This window comes from Drosophila willistoni (assembly GCF_018902025.1).
Source record: "Drosophila willistoni isolate 14030-0811.24 chromosome XR unlocalized genomic scaffold, UCI_dwil_1.1 Seg143, whole genome shotgun sequence".
Taxonomy (NCBI): Eukaryota; Metazoa; Arthropoda; class Insecta; order Diptera; family Drosophilidae; genus Drosophila; species Drosophila willistoni.
In genome coordinates this window covers 4,822,136-4,846,369 of record NW_025814056.1, presented here as the reverse complement: position 1 = coordinate 4,846,369, position 24,234 = coordinate 4,822,136, and the positions used below count along the sequence as shown (strand labels likewise).

The 24,234-nt window shown below is 34.2% G+C and overlaps 1 protein-coding gene across 7 annotated transcripts in view; it reads left to right on the top strand.

The window, feature by feature from the left end:
• LOC6645358 (poly(rC)-binding protein 3) overlaps window positions 1-20,723 on the top strand; it is a 29,931-nt gene extending 9,208 nt beyond the window's left edge. The window contains exons 2-10 of one of the 7 annotated variants that reach the window (XM_015177779.3): window positions 4,912-4,968; window positions 5,041-5,157; window positions 5,623-5,716; window positions 5,789-5,952; window positions 6,018-6,137; window positions 9,912-10,052; window positions 13,798-13,882; window positions 13,990-14,272; window positions 20,273-20,723. In XM_015177779.3, coding sequence (XP_015033265.1) covers window positions 4,912-4,968; window positions 5,041-5,157; window positions 5,623-5,716; window positions 5,789-5,952; window positions 6,018-6,137; window positions 9,912-10,052; window positions 13,798-13,882; window positions 13,990-14,272; window positions 20,273-20,357 — 1,146 coding nt within the window. In that variant the 3' untranslated portion in view covers window positions 20,358-20,723. Of the gene's footprint in view, window positions 1-4,911; window positions 4,969-5,040; window positions 5,158-5,622; window positions 5,717-5,788; window positions 5,953-6,017; window positions 6,138-9,911; window positions 10,053-13,797; window positions 13,883-13,989; window positions 14,273-15,781; window positions 17,078-20,272 lie in introns of those variants that run through there. The other 6 variants (XM_023177266.2, XM_023177265.2, XM_015177778.3 and 3 more) reach the window with 6 other exon arrangements.
• Window positions 20,724-24,234: the final 3,511 nt, after the last annotated feature.

The following is a 24,234-nucleotide window of genomic DNA, read 5'->3' as shown; positions in this document are numbered from 1 at the left end:
TCACATGTGTGCCATATGTGACCCTCCCCTCCCTCGCCTTATCCCCCCCAAATGACTCTTGGGCCAAAGCATTTTCCAAAAACACATTTGTTGCAAAGTTTTTCTTGCATTTTTCTTTTTTGCCAGCGACAAAAAAAGCAACAACCGGCAACAGCAGCAGCAGCAGCTCCCATAAATGGTTCTCACGGTTTTGCAATTGCTGTCAGATTGTTTTGGCGTTGTTGTTGTTGTTGTTATTATTGTTGCAGCAATTTATATATTTTTGTAAAATTTTCAACGCTGCCGCATTAACACACAACAACCAAACGAGACACAAACTTCTCTAACTTTTTGATCATGACAAAGTCCCGATACCCTCACAAGAAACTTTCATACGATTTTTGACATATATATATATATATATATATATATATATAATATAAATATAATTTGATTGAAAAGTTATAAATTTACTTTCAATACAATTTTTAATCCTAGATTTAGTTTGAGAGAAAACTTTCAATCAAAATATACCCTTTATTAATTTTCTCTAACATTTTTTTTTGTCCATCAAAACATGAGAATTTTCTTTTTTTCGAGGGATTTACCGCTTCGTCTAATGGAAGGCTGGCTGACTTGGCTGGCTGCTCTACTAACATGAAAAAAAAAGCTCGTCACAAATTGGCTTTGTGTCCGTCCGTCTATTTGTTTGTCCGTGCCCCATTCGTTGGTGGTCGGTCGGTCGGTCTGTCCGTCCATTTCTTGAGACTACTTTAATGCCTTTTCTGTTATGTTTATTGTTCCGTCCATCATTCATCAAATTCGTCTTGTTCATCTTTCGGCACTTGGTTTGCGATATTTGACGAGCCCTAAAAACGCGATAAATGGCCTATCAAAATTTTTCGCTTCGCTGAGAATAACATTAGATTATATAGTAGGTAATATAAGTCGAGAGGGAGCGAATCAACGAATGAGAGAAAAGAAAAGAAAAAGATATACGAGCAGCAGCAAATTTATCACAATTGTTTGGATTTTCTTTACCCTTTTTTTGTTTTTGTTTTTTTTCTCTTTTTTAATGGGCCGATAATTAGGGTAACATAATTATTTCTAATAGACTTGGAGTTAGCCTTCAGATTTTGGCTATAAAGAGTTGCTCTTTCTTAAACAATTGTTAGGGCCTTGCCTTACGTTGGGCGCCAATGAAATAAATTATCATACCATCATGTGGTACTGATTGACCGACCACAAGACTATTTTAGAAAATTTCATTGTAGAACCGTTTCGTTTTCTTTCTCTTCCCGTCTTGGTAAACTTTTTATATGCATATTTTACCTAGATAAAAACCCGAAAAACTTTAAACTGACCAAAACACAACAAAAGAATACAAGTTTTTGTAGATGTGTGTGTGGGGGGGAGGGTGGTAGGAGGAGAAGTGCCAGCTAACAACATTTGCCTCCTCCTTGCATCATGGAAACCACAAAGTGATTTTTGCATACAAATTGTAAAATTCGAAATGCAAAATGCGTTTACATTGCGCAGTGATTGGAGGGGGGAGGGGGGATTGTGGTAAAGGAGGAAACAAATCAGAGGAATTTTTTGTTGGCATTTAATTGCACACACACACACACACACACCCACACACATAGACCAATTCAAGTCGTGTCCTTTTTGGAATTGACAAGAGTAACTAACTATTCACCCGCACCCCTATATCCCCCATTCCCCTCCCCTTCTTCGATTAAAGTAAAATCAATTCAATCAAGTGAAAGTGCCGATTTTGCTCTCTATTCACAGTGAGTGAGAGTGCGCCTACGTCGTTTGTTATCCGGCCGAATGTCCGGTCCAACTGTGTTTAGCATGTTCGTTCTCCGGGATTTATGCAAATTGCGTAAACTTCGAACCGAAGTTACCGAAAATGTCGAAGAGGAGCGGCATTTGTTCACATTATTAACGATGATGAGTGCGGGTAGAAGGAGGACGGTGACGAGGATGAGGGGCAAATTGAATGGCCTTCTCTCGTTAGCAGCAGCATCAGGCCTAAACTGTGTTTGTTGCATTAACATTGGTTATAGAGCGAAATGAGGAGTGGCGGAGGATGAGGGGTGGGAGGCTAGCAAAGTAGTTTGCCTATAAATTATAGAGATGAAAATTTTGTGTCTCGCAAGTGCGCGCAGACAGGCGTAAAAACGCAATGCATTTTGCTTGTTGGCCATCATTATTTTGTTTTTCTTTTCTGTTTTTTTTTTCGGGGTATAAACGAATTGGACCGCCGCTGTCGCTGTCGTTTTCAATGATAATTATGCCAATAATTATGCCAATTTCGACAATAAACTTGTTGTTGTTGCATGCCTACATACATACATACATATGATGTACATACATGCACATATTTCTATATATATATATAATAATTTTTTTCATATTTTACTTAACGGTTTAGTTTGCCAAGTTGCGGCGCAGTCATAGGCATAAATATTATCGAAGAGTGGACGAAACCAGTAGCAACAAAAGACAAAAAACCCAAGAACAACAAGGATGAAGAGTGCGAGAGAGAAAGAGAGAGAGAGAGTAATGGAGACAGACAAAAAAAAAATAACAGAAAATGCAAACAGCGCATAAAAATTGCAAACAAAAATGGAATACACTGTGTGGCACATAGACGACAAAAAAAAAAAACTGGCAAACTGCCCAGACTTTAAATGCTTGGGAATACTCTGAGCCAGCCAACACACATATTCACACACACACACACACACTCAATAGTTTTTGGCTAAAATGCAAACTGAATGAGAAACAGAGTGAGATAGAAGCACAAGTGCCCTGAGTGCAGCTTGGTTTTTTTTTATTTGGTTTTTGGCTGAAGGTTGGCATTGTTATTGTTCAGTTGGGAGGTTTATATTTATATACACATATAGTACGTAGGGTATAAACATTTCGTTCATCTGCAATTTTCAGTCAGTTAAAGTCGAGAAACCAATAAAGTTCTTACTTCATATTGCTGCCAACATTAACTTGACCAAAAACGATTAGCTAAATTGGCTTAGGAAACTTTGCCTTGCTTTAAATTACATATTCCTAAAATCAACTTTAAAATATCAATAGAGGGTATATAAAAGTCACTTTTGGCAAATCACTCAAATTCCCAGTCCTTTAGTTCGAGGTAAAGTTTTTACTATAATATATTGAGTATTTAAAAAAAAAAAAAGGAATAATTTACAACTTTGTTCAATTACACCCAAATAGAATATGCAATAGAGATTGGGTTGGCTAATGCATAGCAAAATATTAGAGAGGAAAATAGAGAGAGAGAGAAAAGACAGAATAATGTTTTCAGCAACAGAATCGGGTCGGGCTTGATTTTGCTTGAATTTATTTTCGCTTTTTCGCCCTTTTCAAAGTTTTCAAATATTACTAAAACCCATGAAATAATCATTGGCGTTTAGATCTGCCATAGATCCCAATCCTCTTTAGATGCAGCACAGTGATTAGTTAAAGTCGTTTGGTTTTGATTGAATCAAAGAGTTTTCTAATAATTGAAAATTAAAGTTTTATGAGAAACCTCAGTGGGAAAATGTAAGATAGAGGACATTCGCCCCTCAAAGTATGCAATTGGTAACTGAAAAGTTCATTTTCGAAAAGATCGTAAGATTTGGATATCCTAGAGGCTTAAAAATTAGCTATGAAATAAATAACCACTCTAAAAGTTTTTGATAGGTTAAAAAAAAGGACGTATTTCACTATATTTTGCATACTTTTGGGGACTAATGTCATTGTTTCATATTTATAGAATGTGCTTGCTTTAAAGAAGCTGCTTAAATTGCGATAAATTTTCTAAAGCTACCGATAATCAAATGTTGAGATTCAGCTATAATAGAAAATCATATTGAAATGAGGAGTAGCCCAAATGATTGCCCCACGTTGGCCGCCCACTTTCCTTTTTTTCTTCTCTTTTTTGCTCCTTTCGCTGGGTAGTGAGTGAAGTTACGTTTTTCTGTTTTTTGGTTTCCCTTTTTGTTGTTGGTTGTTGTTGCGCTTAAACAAAGTTACGAACTGCTGTGGTAGTGCAGATATTTACAATCAATTAAAACGCGTAAAAGTGCTGGCCGCAAATTTCATTACCTCCTCCGTTGGCCCTGCCCTCGCTTACTCCAGACTTGACTCACATACACACAGTCAGTCAGTCTTCTGACAGAAATTGGAAATGGATTTTTGGGTATACTGGTTACATCGAAGCGGCGTGATGTTCGTTAGGGAGGAAAGAGAGGGGAATGGGATGGGATGGTCTGGATGTGGATCTGGGTCTGGGTCTGGCATGGGCTCTGAAGAGTAATGTATAGGTAGGTATATGGTAGGTTGGGTGTGAATTGCTTTTTGTGGCAATTAAATATGCAAAAGTAGTTACACACACATACATACGCGGTAAGGGGGAAACAGAGAGAGAGGGTGAGGGAGAGAGCATGTGTGTGTACGTATGTACATATTTTTTTTCTCCTCTGGTATTATATCACTTAATATTTAATCAAATTTGAGCATCGTCACTGACATTGCACGTAAATGAAAAAATGGAAAATTGGGAAAGAAAAATGACAGAGAATGATAAAGAAAGAGAATGAGAGAGATAGATAAAGGAAATATATATATATATATTCGCACACACACATGTACATATACATAAAAAGAACATAAAGTGCTTTTGAATGTTTGGTTGTCTGGATGTGTGTCTGTGTGTGGGAAGGAAGAAATGGCAGAGGTGGGAATGAGACGGATTGAAGGATTGATTGCTTGTGCTAGAGAAGGATGGAAGACGGACAGCAAAGTTGGTAGTAGTAGCCTCAAGTCACCTAGAAAAACAGTTTAAGATCATTTAAAATTTGTTGACCTTCTCTTATTTATTACTAATGTCTCACTTTTTGTTTCTTTGTATATTTACAGGAAGTTGGTAGTATTATTGGTAAAAAGGGTGAAATTGTCAACAGATTTCGTGAAGAGGTAAGTTCTCTTTTGGTTTGAATTAATTGAATTGAATATTAACCATTAGTTTGCTCTCTGTTTTATTTTTAGTCTGGTGCCAAAATTAATATTTCGGATGGCTCATGCCCGGAACGCATTGTAACGGTGTCTGGTACAACTAGCGCAATCTTTTCGGCATTTACGCTAATTACAAAGAAATTTGAAGAGGTATGTGTGCGCTATAATGACAAAATGACAAAATATACAAACGCACTATGATCATTGAGATCAGCATCGTTAAGATTAGCTATAAGGGTGACAAGTTTTCAAATTCGAAACAATTCTATTGAAAGAATCAGAGAATTAATCCAATTCGATTAAAGAAATCCAATTTATAGAAACGTATATGGGGCAGTGAAATTATAGGAACTTTGCCCCCTAAAGTATGCTGAAACAAATTGATACTATTTCAAGGCAGGCATACCCTTGTGTACGTTAAATTTATGTTTCGAAGTAAAGCAAGTTTTTGGTCTGCTTATTGCCTACTTTGGGGGGCAACGTTTTATTTGCCTCCATTTTATAGCCCTATTAAATCCAATTGACAAAGCGTCGCCAAATTTGCAAATAAAATCTAATCCCTATTGTTGTTGTGCTCCCATTTGTTCACATTTACTAACTTCTGACCCGTTTCAGTGGTGCTCGCAGTTCAATGATGTAGGCAAAGTTGGTAAAACTCAAATACCTATACGCTTGATTGTGCCAGCCAGTCAATGTGGATCATTAATTGGTAAGTTCAAATAAACCATACAGACTGAGGCAGACGATTCAAATATAATCATTCTTCTTTTGCGTGGTCTAGGCAAGAGTGGCTCAAAGATCAAGGAGATACGCCAAACCACAGGCTGTTCCATACAAGTGGCCAGTGAAATGTTGCCAAACTCAACAGAACGTGCGGTTACCCTAAGTGGCAGTGCCGAGCAGATTACTCAATGTATCTATCAGATATGTCTTGTCATGTTGGAGGTAAGAGCATTTAGTACGACATTAGACATTAAATGGCAAATAATTGAAATTTCATTTAATTTCAGTCTCCGCCACGCGGTGCTACCATACCATATCGACCAAAACCACAAGTAACTGGACCAGTTATCTTGGCCAATGGACAGGCCTTTACCATTCAAGGCAATTATGCAGTGCCCACACAAGAGGTAGGTCATTTCCTTTCCGAATCAATCCAATCCATTCCTTTTGCTTCAATGCCACTAGCAATAAATAAACACCCAAAATATATAAAAAAAAAATTAACTAATCCACCAGTGTTGGTTAACAATTCGCAAATTTATAGTTTAAACAAGAAAACAAACTAAAATAAAAAGAGTGTTTTATGTATATACCTACTTATATAAAAATGAATTACTGCAGCTAGAGCTAGTTCTCTCTATCTATATTTATTTCTTTTTTTTTGTCTTTATCTGTCTATCTATATGTCTCTCTCTCTTTTTCTCTCTGGTCACTTTCTCTAAATGATTCAAAATTTATTGTCTTTAACCTGACCGTAACCGAATAAGAGACCCTGTCCCCCCCTTGACCAAAAAAAAGATATATCTTTCTCTATAATTTATCATCTTTTCTGCCAGCTTTTATTTGTTGCCTTTCTTTTTCTTTCTTCCTTCTTTCCCCTACCCCCCCCTAAAAATTATCTTACTTATGGATATATAAATATATGTATCTTTTATGTTATAATTTTGCCAACTTCCTAGTTTTATATTCTCCATTTCTCTTATATTCCTCTTTTACTTCGTTGCCCTCCAAAATTAAAACCGGAAGAAGTTTGTTAACAATTTCGATTTGCTCGTTCTCCATATAGATCTATATAATTATAGATTCTCTATCCAGTTATAATTTGCACCCAAACGACCAATGTTGAAATTTCTGTCTCTCACTTTCTCCCTCTCTCTCTTTGCTGGTTATACTTATCTCCTCTCCGACCTATTTCTCTCTGACATATTTTTGAATTTTCTCAAGACATATGTTATCTTCTTTAAAGATCCCCTTTGCGTCCTTATCCCAATTTTTTTGCCTCTTTTTCTCTCATACTCCATATTGTTGGTGACAAAAAAAAAAAAAACTAATTCTAACCAAATTTTGCAGCAAACACCAAGAAAGTGACAAAAATATCTAATTTATAAAGTTTATGAAAAAAAAAACAAACAAAATCTGTCTTACAAACATTTATATAAATATATTTATATTTTTTGTGTTTTTTTTTTTAGTTCTTTTTTGCACTCTCTTCTCTCAGGTTTAAAAGAGCTGTCTCTCTGTCTCTCTCTCTCTAGCTCTCTTGTCGTGTGTCGCGAGAATTACTTTTGTCGGGAATTTGTTGGGTTCTCCTTCGAAGGCGAGGCGAGTGAGTGATGTGATGTGAAGAATATGGAGGAGGAGAAGAAGGATGAGAAGAAGGATGAGAAGGAGAAGGGGAGGAAGCGGAGGAGAGAATTTGGAGAGAGATGAATGAGAAGCAGGAGCCATGGGATTGATGATGAGAAAAACATGCACAACACAATTTTTCAGTATCTCTCTCTCTCTCCCTCTGTCTCATTCTCATTTAATTTCCTGACATATCTCTCCAAAATCTTGATCTTGCTCATTCTCACCTTGTGTCTCTCTATCTCTCCATCACTCACTCCCTCTCTCGTTCTAAGGGCTCGCTGGCAGCGTGCGTGGAGAAGTATGTTAAAAATACTACACCAGTCTCACTCACCTTATCTCTCTCTCTCTCTCAATCTGTGTCTCTCTCTCTCTCCGCCTACGTCTCCGCCAATCTCTCTCTCTCTCTTCCTCGTCCTCCTCTTCCTTCTCCACCTTATTTGAACAACCACAATCCACAATCAAATTACACTAAAATCCCTTCAAGTGCGCCAGTCAAAAACGAAAACAATTTAAACCAATTGTCTATTATTTTTATATAATCGAATTATATACCCGATAAAACATATATAGATGAAAAAGGATAAACCCTATTCACAACAAAATATTTATCACAAATTCCTACGTATATTTTTTTTCTTGGTATTCCTGCCATATACCTTCTATATAACAACTATATATATATATATATCCATAATCTTTTTCATTATTTTATTTCGTTTTTTGTTGCTGTCTGTAGTAAAATAAAAACCATTTTTAGATAAAAAAGATTAAAACGAATATAAAACAACCAAGCAAATGTTTGCAGCAATAATAACAGCAACAACACCAACAACATACTGTTCAAAAATCGTCCTGCCCGAGCCCTCACATCACTCTAAAAATCTACCGATATATAAATACATACGTACATACATATATATGATATGTAGCAATAATGACTATCCTAAAACTAAAAAAAAATTAATTTAAACCAAAAAAAAAAAACTCTTGTACTCGTATTTTAGTCGAGCTCCCAACAAACAAACCAATATTCGACCAACCAATCAACAATAAGAACCACTCTCGCGTCCAGATATTGCCAACAAATACCAATCAGCAACAATAACAACAGCAACAACAAAGAAGTTTTTCGTTTTTCATTTTATTTATTTTTTTTTTTTTCTGAAAAATCTAACAAAAAGTTTTGTTGCTGTTGTTGTTGCCGCCGTCGTCGTTGTCACATCAAATTCAATTAATGTCGCAAAAAATGTCGCAAATAAATCAAAAATATAGTTTTACAATCACCATCCATTTTACTATCTCTCTTACTGGCTCTCTTCCTCTCTCTACCCTCTCCGTTTATTTATGTCTCAAACCAAAAAAAAAATACCTCCACATTCGTTTTGGTCCTTGGTTTTTGTCGGTGTTGGCTACTTCTTTTTTGTAATTCCCTTTTATTTTTTGCCAATCCGTTAAAAATTGCCTCCATCAGCTTTGGTTCAGTTTTAGGCACACTTCACTTTTAATATGAGCATTACCTATTAAAATATATTTTAGTGGGTGATTTAACGATTAGTCCATCTCTCATTTCATTGAAATACTTAATAACTTTGTCTCTCATTTCAAAGTGCAACAGAATTGTTACACTATTTTCCTCTCTTGAGCCTATTAAGAAAAAGTTGGTTTTTTTTCATTTCTCTTTCTCAAAATTTAGGAAACAGTTGATCCTCCACCGTTCTCACTTCCCCCCTTTGTTCCACTGCCAGCCACGATCATCTGATTTACGAGTATATTATGTAGCCCTCTTTTTTTTTCTCTCCATGGTGTTTGTTCTACCACGCCCCCCGCCCTGTCACCTGCCGACGTTGTCCCAATACCAATATTTTTAACCCTCTCAACGAATCCGACCAGCTAAAGTACTCACTCCATTTCTCTCTCTCCTCTCTCTCTCTCTGTCTGTCTTAATATATATATTTTGTTTTCTTAGTTGTTTGCTCCTTCTCTCCACTTCATTCTACTACTTTGCGCCACCATACTCTTCCCACTCTCTCTTTATCTCTCACTCTTTATCTCTTGCTCTGCCTTTATGTGTTTTATCCAGCGAATATCGTTTATTTATAATATATTCAGAAAATCGGTGAATTATCGTTTTGACCTCTCCTAGAAATCCTCTTTATCCCACTCTCGCTCTCTCTCTCTCTTTTTCTCCCCCCATCTTTTTCTATCTCTCTCCATTATGTTCGAAAGCCTCTCTCCGACTTGATAAGCTTTTTTTATCTTTCCATAGCATAACAAAAATATATATTAATAATAATAAAACAAAAAGAAAATTAAACACAATTTTCCAAAAAAAAAAAAAAAAACAAATTGGAAGAGATATTTATGTTTGGTAAACAATTTTTGTTCTTCTGCTCTCTTTTTTTCTTCTTTGGCCATAATTCTGACACACATACACACACACACACACACTCACCAACATACACATACACACCAACATACAAACACAATTGCAATACGTTTAAATCTTCAAAAAAAAAAAAACAAAAAAAACAAATAATTACCAATCATATTAGACCTGCCCAGTATTTCCACTGGCTTTGGCTACCGGTGGCCTACATGCTGGTATTTCAGGCCTTACGGATCCTTTATTAAAGGGGGCACATTTACAAGGAGCGGTGCCAGCACATCACCATCACCTACAGCAAATGCCCGATGTGAGTTTTTGGTTCGAGAAAATGAAAAAAAAAACAAAAAACAAATAAATATATATATAAAAAAAGAAACCCCAAGCCTATTATCGATGAGAGAAAGAAAAGCAATTGTCGGATTTTGCTATAATTCTCGGGTTTTATTTTCCAAACTCCACATTCCCCTACCCCATCACCACCCACCACCACCCTCTCCACCAAAGAATCTCTTTCAACCCGCTCTCAATCGATTCACATGATCCGCAACATGACCGAAAGCCGAAACCGTTTCCCGAAAGTAAAAGAATTTTGAAATGTTTTGTAGAAGCATGGTTATTTGGCATGTTTGCTTCCTTTACCCTACACCCCCCCCTTTCATTCCCAGCCACCCTCTCCACCGTCCCTTACGCCCCTTTTCCCGCCCAACGTATTGTTAGCTCTAGTTGTAATTGTTTCGCTCCCCGTAGTTGGTTAAATTTCCCTGCTCTCTCTCTCTCTCCATCTCTCTTTCACCTTTAGTTTTGTTATAGTTCTTACACTTTTCTTCATCCTTTGTGTGTGTTCTCCTGCTGCTGCTGTTGTTTGTTGTCTGTCCCTTTGAACGTGTGTATGTGTGAGTGTGAGTGTGCGTGTGTGTGTATATCGTTTATCCATGTTATTTCACAGTAGTGTTCACATTTCTAGTTATATATTCTCTTCTTTTTTAGTGCTATGAAACTTTCCTCTTACCTGTCCGCCCATACACACACACACATACACACACATGTTTTATACCCACCCAACGCCCACCAGAGTTGCCACCTTTTTACTACCTTTGGCATTTCTTTTACGATCCCCCATTGGTGTATGTGTGTGTGTGTGTTTGTATATTGGTCGCAACTGTTGGCCACATTTCAATAACATTAACAGTCCTTGTAACCACAATTTCCCCCCGCTCACATTGTCTACCCCCTAAAGACCATACAAAGTTGTTGATTTTTTAGTTAAACCTACTTTCCTCCCCCTCACTCTCTCTCTCTCTCTCTCTCGCCTCACTCTGACTCTGTGTATGTGTGTGTTTGTGTTGTGTTGTGTGGGGGGAATACTAAAAATCAGGCAACTTGGGGACCTCCAAAAGCCATCAAATGCATTTTTTTCTTTTCTTATTATCGTTACTATTGCCCTCTGTCGTCGCCGTCTATCTCTTTCTTTTATTCTTTATCTCCCTCTTTATAGCTCTGTCCCCCATCTTCCCAGTGTTACTTGTTTTTTTCTTCCCTCTCTGTGTTGGCTAGTTAAAGTTTTTGTAATTTGTTTGTAGTTTTTGCAAATTGTTTCAAGTTTTTACTATGCCGCCCTTTCCTGCCCCTGCCAATGCCCTGCCTTGCCTTGTTGTTTTGTTTTATGACAATTTTTATAATATTAATCCATACCTGCTGCTCCTATATCTTTTTGCCCTTTTTGCCCTTTTTCCCCTACATTCTCTTCATTGTGGTGCAGTGTCTTTTTATTTGGTTTGGTTTGGTTTTGCTTGATTTTTTTTGTTTTGTTTTCAACTTATAAAATATTACCAAATCGCATGTTTCATTCGTGTTTTGTTTCGTTTTATTTGGTTTGATTTAAAATTCGCATATTTTCGCATTTGATAAATATTTCAGTTTCATACACAGACACATACACAGATATACAACTACACACAAATTCATACCCATGGCCGGCCACCTTCTCCTTAGCCGCAGCATTCTCTTGGCCTGCTGCTCCTCATTGTATATATATATATATACATATATATATGTATATGATTTATAACAGATTTTACCCCATTGCATTTGTTGTGAGTGTCTCTCCCCTATTACCGCCCCTTACCCTACCCAGGCACACGCACACACACACACACATATCACACACGCTTTTTTGCAATTTTATGTATTTATTCAAAACTTATTTTGCAAGTGTTGCCTTTGATTTGATTAATTTATAAAACGCGTCTATATGTATGTATGTATGTATGTATGAGTGTGTGTGTGTGTGTGTGTGTGTGTGTGTGTGCATTGCGTCCTCTAGTACGTCCTTTTCTTTTTCATTTACTCTGTTTGCTGCTTGTCCTATGTACATATATATACATGGCATATATTATATATAAACTTTGAAAACTATATATGTATGTATAGTCATAGGCAAGGATACAAACAGAGCAACTGTTTATATGTGTGCGTATCTCAATGTGTGTGTCTGTTTGTGTGATTTGCTGTAGGTGTCATTGGTGAAAAAAATAACTTTGAGAACTATAATGAATAAAGAGAAGGAGAAGGGATAGTTGAGGAGGAAAGTGCAGCAGAGGGCAGGCGGTGGATGGGGCATCTCTAAAAGAGAAGGCCAAATTCAATTGAAAACTTTGTTCTTTTTGAATAAAAAATCAAGTCTATATAGAAGTATATAGTTAAACAGGAATCTGTTGACCAGAATATTGAAAAATAAACAAAAGAGGTGCAAAAACGATTACCAAAGCCAAATAGACGAGGGAAAACTTGAGGGACTATTTCCTTAATACTAATTTCAGCTAGCTGAGTGATAGATCGTAATCCCCTAAAAAATAATGACTTAGGTGGCAAAAAAAAGTTCTTGAGAAAAAAAACACAATAGAATTTAGAGATCAAGAATTAAGCAAGTTTCTTGCTCTTAAATCAAATTCGTTCCTTGAGGTATGCAATAGTGTTTTTTGTTTAAAAGATCAAAGTGTTTGTATAGTAACAACATTCGAATGCGAGCAAATGAATGATCTATATGTGTACATATATCTCTCTTTCCCTCTCTTTTTCTGTCCCTGTCTTTATCTGTCTATCCCGATGTCTGTGTCTGTCTACCTTTTCGTAATAAAATGTGGGAGGGTCTCTCCTATAAGTTTTGGTCCTTTATCCTTGTATTATGTCTGTCTGTCCGTCTCTCTTTCTCTCTTATTCCCTTCTATCTTTTCTTGGTTTCGCTACTTTTATAAATGTTGTCAACCTAGCGAAACAACAATCAGTTAACATCTGTCACACACGCACACACACACACACACACACACACACATACACGCAGTACACACTCGCATACACAAAAGCTGTATATATACTTCTTGTATGTAAAGGAATGATATATATATTATATATATCATCTCGTACATATTTATTTATCCTATCCTTCTGCTTTGTTATGTTATATTTTGGATTTCATCTTGATTTGCATTTCATTCGCTGTTTTTTCCACTTATTTGTTTGTTGTTTTTTTCTGTACATCTTCTCATTCGTTTTTTGGGTTTTTGTCTGTTTTCGTTGTGTTTTGTTATTCTCCTCTAACCAGAACCAGAAGCAGTTCCAGAACTAACTATTATCAACCAACCAACAATATACTGAATAATATTATTATATATGCCTACACTATACCTGTAACGATATATATATCTATATATACATATATATATATTTTTGACTAATCAGAGTACCTATTTATAACAGGATACCATATATATATATATATATATATGTATGTATATAGATATGTCCATACCACCTTTCTCTCTATCTTTATCAAACTATCAATCTCTCTCTCTCTCACTTTCTCTCTACATATATGAATACATTAAAATACATTTAAATAGTATATATACATACATATATATAAATATAACATGATTAAGTTGACTAATTCCATTTTCTTTTTCCCTTCCCTTTCATAAAAACACACCTATTCCACACACACGAACACACACACACACAAACGAACGAATACACTTTCACATGGGCGCACATAGGTTGCCAAGAATCCTTTGGCCAGTTTGGCTGCTTTGGGTCTAGCTGGAATGAATCCCGCCAGCACTGGTGGCATCAATCACACAGGTAAGTTATCCATCCTCCCGTCCCTTTCACCCACACCCAATTGAGTGCCAGGCCGTCTCCCTCTTTCTGTTATATTCTGATCCTTTATCCCACCTCTCCATATATAGGCTCTAATCCAGCAGCATTGGCTGCCCTGGCCGGATCTCAATTGCGTACAGCAAACGCGAATCGTGCCCAGCAACAGCAGCACGAGATGACCGTATCGAATGATTTAATTGGCTGCATCATTGGCAAGGGTGGCACCAAGATTGCAGAAATACGCCAAATCTCTGGGGCCATGATAAGGATCTCCAATTGTGAGGAGCGTGAGGGTGGCAATACTGATCGTACCATAACCATCAGTGGTAATCCGGATTCGGTGGCATTGGCTCAATACTTAATCAATATGAGGTAAGTGCTGAGTGTTGAGACTGTTGTCTCTTTCACCTCTGTCTATTGTCTCTGTCTTTCTATCGCTCTATATATGTATGTATCTTCATGATTAATTCGTAAACAAAAAGATATACATATTATAACATTTTGTCGAATTGAAATGACAACTACAAAAAAAAAAAAAAAAAGAAATAAGAAGGTCTAAGGAGGGGAGGGAGGTGGTCGCGCGCGGTCTCCTCTCAGTAGTCTGTGGCGGCGGCGGCGCGTTCAAAAAATAATAAAAAAAAAATATGGAAAAATCATGTAACAACGGTTTTGGGGTTAGGTTAAGATCTCAACAACAACAAACAAAACAGCAACAAATGAATTCTAGTCTATAAGTCGTAAGCCCAACCTTATTAGCAAAAAACAACTACAATTCGCCGAAAATAAACAATAAATTATCCATAGTTTTTTTTTTCCACAACTCCCTACCCAAAAAAAAAACCACACACACACACACAAAACTTTTCTTTTCACATAGCGCTTAACTCTCTCTCTCTCTCTGAATCTCTTATTTATGTATATAAAATATATAATTAGCATCTAAGATCAGCAGCCGCCAAAAAGGATCAAAGGATCGAAATATATATCGAGCAAGAAGCAGGCAACGCATTCCTCCTCTAACTGTTACTCCATTCCCAATTAGTTCTACAACAACTACAACTACAATTAGTACTTATTTTACCTTCTACTTTTAACTACCACTACTATGTACTTACAACAAAAACAACAACAACAACAGAAGCGCCACAACGAACGCACACAACAACAACAACAACTATGGATTAAATATATCTAATTGGTATCATCTTCTAAAAGAACAAACAAACAAAACAAATCAATTGAAAATATAACCAACCTAGAGACAGCCAGCCAAGCCAAGCCAGTTGCTCATTGTCTCTCTCTGTCTCTCTATCTCAATTTTGAAATCTGCAGTTCAACTCCAAACCAAAACCTAAAATCCAACCAACCCAACAAGACTCTACAACAAATTATCCCACCCATTCTTTTCGGTCCATCTCTTCATCCCAGAGAAAAAAAAAACACAACAACCGCCCACCAAAAGCTTTCTTATCCTATCACCCAAAAAAAAAAAAAAAAAAAAAAAAAAAAAAAAAAAAAATTGAACGCCCCACCAAAACCAAACCAAACCAAAAAAAAAACTGAAAACTCTCCGTAAACTCCGTACCACCGTTCCGTTTCCTCCACACAAAAACCTCCTTAACCTTTTTAAATAACACCAAAAAAAAAAAGTAATAATATCAACTCAATTCCGCAAAATCAAAAAACCAAAAAAAAAAAATAAAGTATTTTTGAAAAACTTACCATTACCTCACAACAATATCCCAAAAATTTGTTCCTCTTTTTTCTTTCTTTCTTTCTCTCTCTTTCTATCTACCTACCTATCCCAACGAAAAAAAAAAACGAAAAAAAACATCAACAACAACAACAACAATCCCAAATACCCCACCTCCTCTTTCACAGTGTTGAGCTGCAGAAGGCCAATCTTCAAGAGCAGGCGGCTCAGGCAGCCCAACAGCAACAGAATGGCGGGGCAACGCCCATTGATGGAACCGGAGCTGGAGCCGGAACCGGAACAAATGGCACCACAGCCAGTGGCGCCTCGGGCAACTGCCTCACAGTGACTCTAAGTGGCGGCGGCGGGGGTGGTAATGGGAGTAATAGCAGCAGCAACAGCAGCACCGCCAGCAGCAATGGCAGCTATACTAATGGCAGCAGTACCACCAACAGCAACAACAACAACAGCACCGCAGGATCTGGTAATGGCACAGGTGGCACAGTAACAGCTGCAGGCAATGCCACCAACGCCACCACAAATGGCACCACGTCCGCGTCATCTGCCACCTCCGCATCAGCCGCAGCAGCAGCAGCCGCCTCTGCGATCAATCCAGCGACAGCTGCGGCATTGGCAGCCAGCCCATTGGCATCGGCCCTCCAGTTGCTAACCAAACCGGGTGCACTGAGTGCCCTATCCAATTTAAGTGCTCTGGACTTGCTCAGTCTGACCACGTTGGGTAACAATAATGGTGGCAATACACCCGGCGGACCGCCGGTACAGACAACCGGTGTGAATCGTGCCAAGGGCCATTATGCCACTTCACGTTTCCGTCAGCATCAGACCGAGACTCTTGGTGAATCGGAGAAGCCGCGTAATAAATTTAATCCCTACTAGGATTAGGCCCACACATCTGAAAAGCCCCTTACAGGCAGCACTTAGGCGAGTAGAAGCCTAAAAGTATACTATGATGAATAAGACAAGACGAACAGAGCAAAAGTAGGAAGATGAGAATAACGCAAAAACAAAAACAAGATTTTCTTTGCTTAGGAGAGCGAGAGCGAGGAAGCGAGCGAGCGAGACAGTGAGTGAGAGCGAAAGAGAAAGATAGTTTCTAATCTCTCAGCTCAGATCATAAGGAAGCGATGATGAGAATAAGAATTAGTGTTGCGACAGCTTTAGAGTTTAGATTCTTGAAGAAATAGATATAGATTTAGAAAAAAAAGGCACCCAAAATAAATGAAAAGAAAATCGAGATTGAATGAATGTAAGGAAAAACAGATGAAAAAGAAAACAAAACAAAAAAGAAAGATGAGTGCAAAAAATTGTATAAATAATTCGGGTATTCTTACATGGTAATCCAAAAATTTGTATTCGAAACATTTTCAAGACAGTTTTTTACACATATACGATTATACATACGATATATATATTATATATATATTTATAATATATAGCGCATAGTGCAGTACATACATCAGTATCGATCGAAAGTTGTAGTAGTTTTCTCTCTCTATATATATATATATAGATTTAAGCAATATTTAATAAAAACAAAAACAAATATATATTCGGTTGTTAATATTTTTTTTTTTTTTTTTATGAATTGGATTAGCCAAAAATTTTGTAGGGCAGCTCTATATAGATAATATATATATATATGTATAATCAAGCACTTGAACAATATTATTGTGTGTATCGAATATGTATATATAGATACATATATATATATAAATATATATAGAGAGGAAGAGAAAAGAGGAAAAACGAAAATAGCAGCAAATAAACTTTTTGACCAAGTGACCAACTAAAACTGGCAGCAGTAAGAAGAGATAAGACCCAACCCCCCCTACCCCATACCCATATATACCCCCTCTCTTACCTTTCATGGAAAAACCAAAAAACAAAAAAAAAAAATACATTGATAAACTTTTATCTACAATAATTATAGAATTTGCCAAATTTTTCAATGCGCATCCAGTTTAGAACAGTTTTTTGAAGTAATATATATACATATATATAGATACATACATACATAGTCTAGTAATCTAGAAAAAGAGAGAGAGAGATAGTAAGTCGAATATTAATGAGAATGAAGAATTAACAAGTTTATAGAATATATACACATCCTATATAACCCCTTCCTTTCCTCCCCTAGTATTTACTCATTTACAATCTAATCTTTCCTTCTCATATATTCACTACTTATTGTATCATAGAGTATATATATATATATATATATATATATCCATTAATCAATCGATCGATTCGATCCTCTCTCCAGTTCAATATTTATGCACATTCAACATAAAAATGTATTTTCTACCCTCCTCATCTCCCACTCCTCCTCATACTCCTCTTCAACTCTCCTATACACTCCTAAATGTAATAATAGAATTTAGTTGTTAGTTTTGCGAAAAATAAAGAAAAAGCCATTTGTCAAGAAAAGTTTCTGTAAGAAGCTTTACTAAATGAAAAAAAAAATAATAATAATAACACTAAAATAAATCCCCATGCATTGTACACTCTTCTTGTCCCTTTCCCACAAGATAAATATATCTGTAATCCAAATGAAATGTAATGAAAAAAAAAAACAAAAAAAAAAAAAATCAAAATCAATCCCAGTGTGTACAATGACCATTTATGGACCAATTCGCTCTAATTGACGCAATCGACGCAATGAGCGTAAAAATTACTTACCATATATATGTATATTATATACTACATGTATTTGAATAATCATAAACTGAAGCCAATCGAAGGCAGAAGGTTATAGAAGAAGCAGCCAGAAACAAAAGAAACAACACGAAAAAAAAGTGAAAAATATGAAAGCAAAAGTTATTAATGTATTAGACTTGAAGTCTCTAATTCTTTGATTGTCGTCTAAGTCGATATTCATCCTACATTTACATACACACACACACACACATTTCTATTATATACTACATACACAAACATACATTTACATACAAATATACATATATTATATTAATAATAACAATATATACATATATAAATTATCTATTATTTGTATCGGAAAATTTTAAATATATATACGATTGTAAATTTTGTTACACAACTCTATTATTATTATTATTATCATTATTATTATTATTATTATTATTATGATTATTATTTTTTTGTATAAAATTGTAAACCAAATTCAATTTTTGAATTGGTCAAAATTAACATTATATATACATATACAGTGAAACCTCGATATAACGAATCTGAGGGGGATCGCAAAATTATTCGTTATATCTATTGATTCGCTATAGGTACTGAAATGTAAAACCTTAGTCCTTTCAAGGGACTTAACAAAAAATTCGTTATATTGGGTTTTTCGTTATAACGAAGTTCGTTATATCGAGGTTTCACTGTATTTATATATATATAATGTTTTGAAAAGTATTTGGAAATTCACAAAATTTCTTTCTCTTCCCTATTAATCCTTTTTCCCTCTCCACACACACACACACACACACACACACACACACACACACACACACACACACACACACACACACACACACACACACACACACACACACACACACACACACTCATACACTCTTTTATGCTAATTCTCTATCCCATATAAAAAAACACACATTAAGTTTTAAGCGGGCTTACGATTTTATAACCAAAACTCTATATAAAAACAAAAAAGTATATATAATTATGCGAAATCTAATTACTTATATATTATATATGCCACAATTATACAAAATGTAGTTGATCTCTTCAGATGATGAAGTGAATTGAAACGTGAAAGAAAGAGAAAAGAAGCAAAAACAAGATCAATTTAATAATTAATTCTTATATATACATACATACCTAGGGACACACACACACATTATAGTGAACACAAACAAACACACACACACACATACTTGCATACAATAATATACATACTTATATAGGAAAAGCTTTACCTGTAGCCTCGATTCTAACTACGAATACGAATATATATATACATATATATAAATGAACAACAAAAAGCATAATAGTAGTGGCAGCAACAACAACACAGAAAAAAACAACAACCAAGCAAGCAAAACATAATTTATAATGAAACAATGATTGGAATAATAAAATTAAAACAACAAAATCCCATTCGCGTTTTGTTATAAACTAAATAACTTTATCTTACAAAATCCATTTACATACATGTGCGGAAAAGCCTAAGGGATATGGAATGGCTCCCTAAGCTATGCTATAGTTAGTTAAACGATTTTTGTTTTGTTTTTAACTTATAAACCAATTTTCAGAATTTTGCATTGCATGCTTCAAGGGGCAAATTTGTCTTACACCATATTTTCGGATTTACCTTAGTCATAGAAATGGAAATAAAATTGATATTTTGTTTTAATCGATTCAGTAATCAGTAAATACACAAAATGGAATCGAATATGTAGAAAAAGAAAATCATTCATAAACTTTATTCTCTTTAAACTTTTAGGTGGGAAAAGTAGTTAAAGATATAACCATATTCCGTTTGTATTATTTTATATTTAAGAAATAAGGGGAGAAAAATTATGACCCTTTTATGGGTTCGTCATCATTGGATGGTGATGGAGTGAGTTTCTCAAAAGGATTTTTTTTGTTTTACTTAGAAAATAAAAGGAAACAACAAACAACAGATTAACTAATTAACATTTGGTTTTCTCTTTGTACAGAATATCAATGGAGACCGCTGGATTGCCCATACCTGGCTACCATTATATTGCCCCAAGTGCAATTGTTAAAACGCCCATACACTAAAATGGGCGGCGGGGCCACAACAATACACAATAAAACTCAACTAACAACAACTTCAAATTCGAATGCACCGCAAGAACTGTGGGAGGACGAGGATGATAAGGCGAAAGAAGAATAACGATGATTAAGGATAACAAAAAAAAAGAGGATAAAAAAAAAAATAATAAAAAAAAAACATGGGACAAAGAGGAAAGACTCTCGTACTGGGACTGGCACTGGAACTGGGACTGGGCTGTATCTACATCTACACACTCACACATACAACACATTCACACACACACACACACACAGGCAACCTATAACTGGACAGCGCGAGAAAATGTCTAAGCAAAAAAAAAAAAGAGCAAAACAAAAACAAAAATCATAATTAAAAAGAAAAAATGTTAATTTATAAGCAAATACAACAAATTATATACATTAAACAAAAAAAGGAAAATACATCATAAACTCAAACAACAAAAAAGGCAAAAGCAACAACAAAACAGAGAATACAAAAGTAAAATGAAAAAGGCAAAGCAAATATGTAAGAAAAGAGCAAAGGCAAAAATATAAACAACAATTTCATTCATAATATTCAGTAACTCACCAATCGACACACACACACACACAAACAGCCACACAGACACACACACACACATACATACGCGTTATATATTTATTCATTGATTCTTATTAATTTTGATATATATAATATATATGTCATACTCTTATAATTTTTTTTTTTGTGTCATTAAGTTTACCGCAAAGAAGAAGAATGAATAGAAAAACAAAAAATAAAAAAATGTAGAGAAAACCACAGCAAACAATAAAAACAAAAACATATTGAAAAAGAAAATATAACAAGAAACAAACAAACAAAAAAGCAGCAAAAGAAGAAAACCAATTTAAGAAAAAACTTTTTATGTTTTAAACAGTTTTTTCGAGGATCGTTTCTTAAACGCAGGCGACGACCTCTCAGAGAGTAAGATCAGAACAGCAATTAATTGTAAGTTTAGTCAAAAGCAAAAACGAAAAAAAAACAAAAAAAAAAATTTAAATTGAAGACAAATAATATCCACACACAATACATACATACATGCATACATAATACATGATGAAATGATGAGATTGATAATGTGACGAAATGAAAACAACAAACAAGAAAGCAAAAGCAAATGAGCTGTAAAAGAAAGAAAATGAAAAACACGAAAAAAATTTCCAATTGCAGTTAATTTTTAAGAACAATTAACAGCAAGTTTTACATCATAACCAAAAAAACAAATTAAACACATAGAAAGAAAAAGGCAGATAAAATCCATCAATGTTTTAGCTCAGCAGCAAAGGACGAAACAATATTAAAAAAAAATAACACAAATTATAAAACATAGGAATAAAAAAAAACAACAAACCTGGCCAAGCAAGGAGAAGAGGGGCAACCAATTAAAACTCTTTGCTTTTGTTTGCTTTAACAACATTTATACATATATATATACATATATATATAAATATATATATATATATGTGTGTGTAGAAAGATAATGGCGTTATATACAGATATATACATATATATATTTCAGATAATAATAATTCTTTTTTTTTTCTTAAATTAATTAATTCTCTTTTTTTGTCGTCTTAATTATGATTATTAATTATTATTATTATTATTATTATAATATTATTATTGTAATTGTTATCGAAATTGTATTTGTGATTTTTGAATATGTTTAGACTGATGTGCAAAATTCTGATTCACACACACACACACCAACACACACACACACACAACTTTAGAAATCAATCATTTAAATTAAAATCTAGCTATGACTATGGAATTTTTATTTTTATTTTTGTTTTAAATCTTTATTTTCCAAATTGAATAAAAACAAATTGTAAACAAAATTGATACAACTAGTTAAAGACAATTAATTCTTGAATTTTTTTTAAGTTAAAAAAAAAAAACAAAAACATAGACAAATTACATAAATGAAACTCACACACATACAACACACCACACACACAAAATTGAAATATTGAGCCAAATTTTTATTAACTAAAACAAAGAAGAGAAAAAATGAAATGAAATGAAAAAAAAAACAAATTAACTGAATTTGTTATAGTTTTTATTTCAAATTACAATAATAATTTTTAAGCACTTTTTGCGGCGATTAAAAAAGACTTTTCTAATGCAAAGAAAGAAAGAAAGAAAGAGAGAGGGAAAGAAAGAGAGAAGAAGGATGAAAAAAGATAAATAAATAATGGATTTAAATTTTAATGTAATAATTTTAATTTATTAGCTGTTAAATTTATACGCAAAACATAAAAAAAATATAAAAATTAAAAAAAAAAACAACAATGAATACACATACACACACACACACACACACACAGAGAAACAAGAGAACAACCAAGAGAGAAAGAAAAGAATAAATTGATTTTCAAAATGTTAAAATTAAAAAAACAAAAAAATAATTTGTAAATTTTTATTCAAATTTTGTTATAAATAATAGTAGGCTTGGGCAGTTAAAACCAAAAAAACAAAAAAAAACACAAAATAAAACGTTTAATACAAATAAATTAACAAATGAAAAAAACTAAAAATCAACAAGGAGCAAGAACGAAATGAAATATGCAAATAATAAAAGTAAAAACGTGTCAAATGAAAAAAAAGGAAGGTAAAACAAATGCAAAGACAAACAAGAAGAGAAAAAAAGAATGCAGAACACAGAAATAATAGATGTAAACAGAGAATGCTGATAAAGAAGAGAAGAAAAAGCAAAAAAAAGAAGATAATGCTGAAGCAAAGGCCAAAATGTGTCAAATTTTTTGAGTATACAAATTAAATAATACATATCCAATCACAAAAACACACACACAATCACACCCACATATATTGTAATTATATTAATCACACACATACACACACACACACACACACACACACTCAGTTATTTATACAGTTACAACAACAACTAAACCACATTATAGCAAAGAATCTAACATATATATATATATATATATATATATATATATATTATATATCAAAATATAAGACAAACATATCCCCGCAGGAGAAACAAGTAAAAAGTAAACAATTAATTGTTTTTTTTTTTTTTGTATTTGTTCTTTGTCTACCCCCTCGCCCCCTCACACACAGACACACACTATGAAATGGAATTGATGAGAAATTTCTTTATATATCTTATATATCTAAGTGTATTTAGATTTTCTTCAACTATTCCAATTTCTTTTGTTGCTGATAGTGAAAAACCAAAACTTATGAAATAAAACATGATTACAGGAAACTCAAATTGTTAATGGAGATTAAATAATTTAAAATCTGAATCTCTCGACAAGATGATGAACAACAACAACAACAACAACTACAAAAATAACCATATTAAATAAATTAAATAAACTAAACATCACTCTGCCTATACGATCGAGCGAGAGAGCTAGAAGGATCAAGTAACAACAAATGAAAAGGCAAAAAAAAGTAAAAGTAATTTGCAACAAATAAAAAAACCTAAAAAAAAAACAGAAAACAAAATATATCAAGCGAAACAAATGGAAAAACTATTTGGTGATTTTAGTGACAAATATTTTCGCTGAGGACAAAGAATTTGAAGCAATCATTTTTTGAGAAACCAAAAAACTAAAAAATTTAAAAAAAGAAACCACAGCAAACCAAAAGGCAAAAATGGGCGAAATGACGAAAAGTAAATTCGTATTATATATATATAAATGAATCGTATATATATATATATAAATATACATAAATTAAATATATTATTATTGTAAACTTGTAATGTAATTGTATTTGAAATATTTAGTAAATTTTTTGCGCAAGTTACAAAACTAAAACAAACTTAAACAAAAAAAAAAAACAAAACAAAACAAAAAA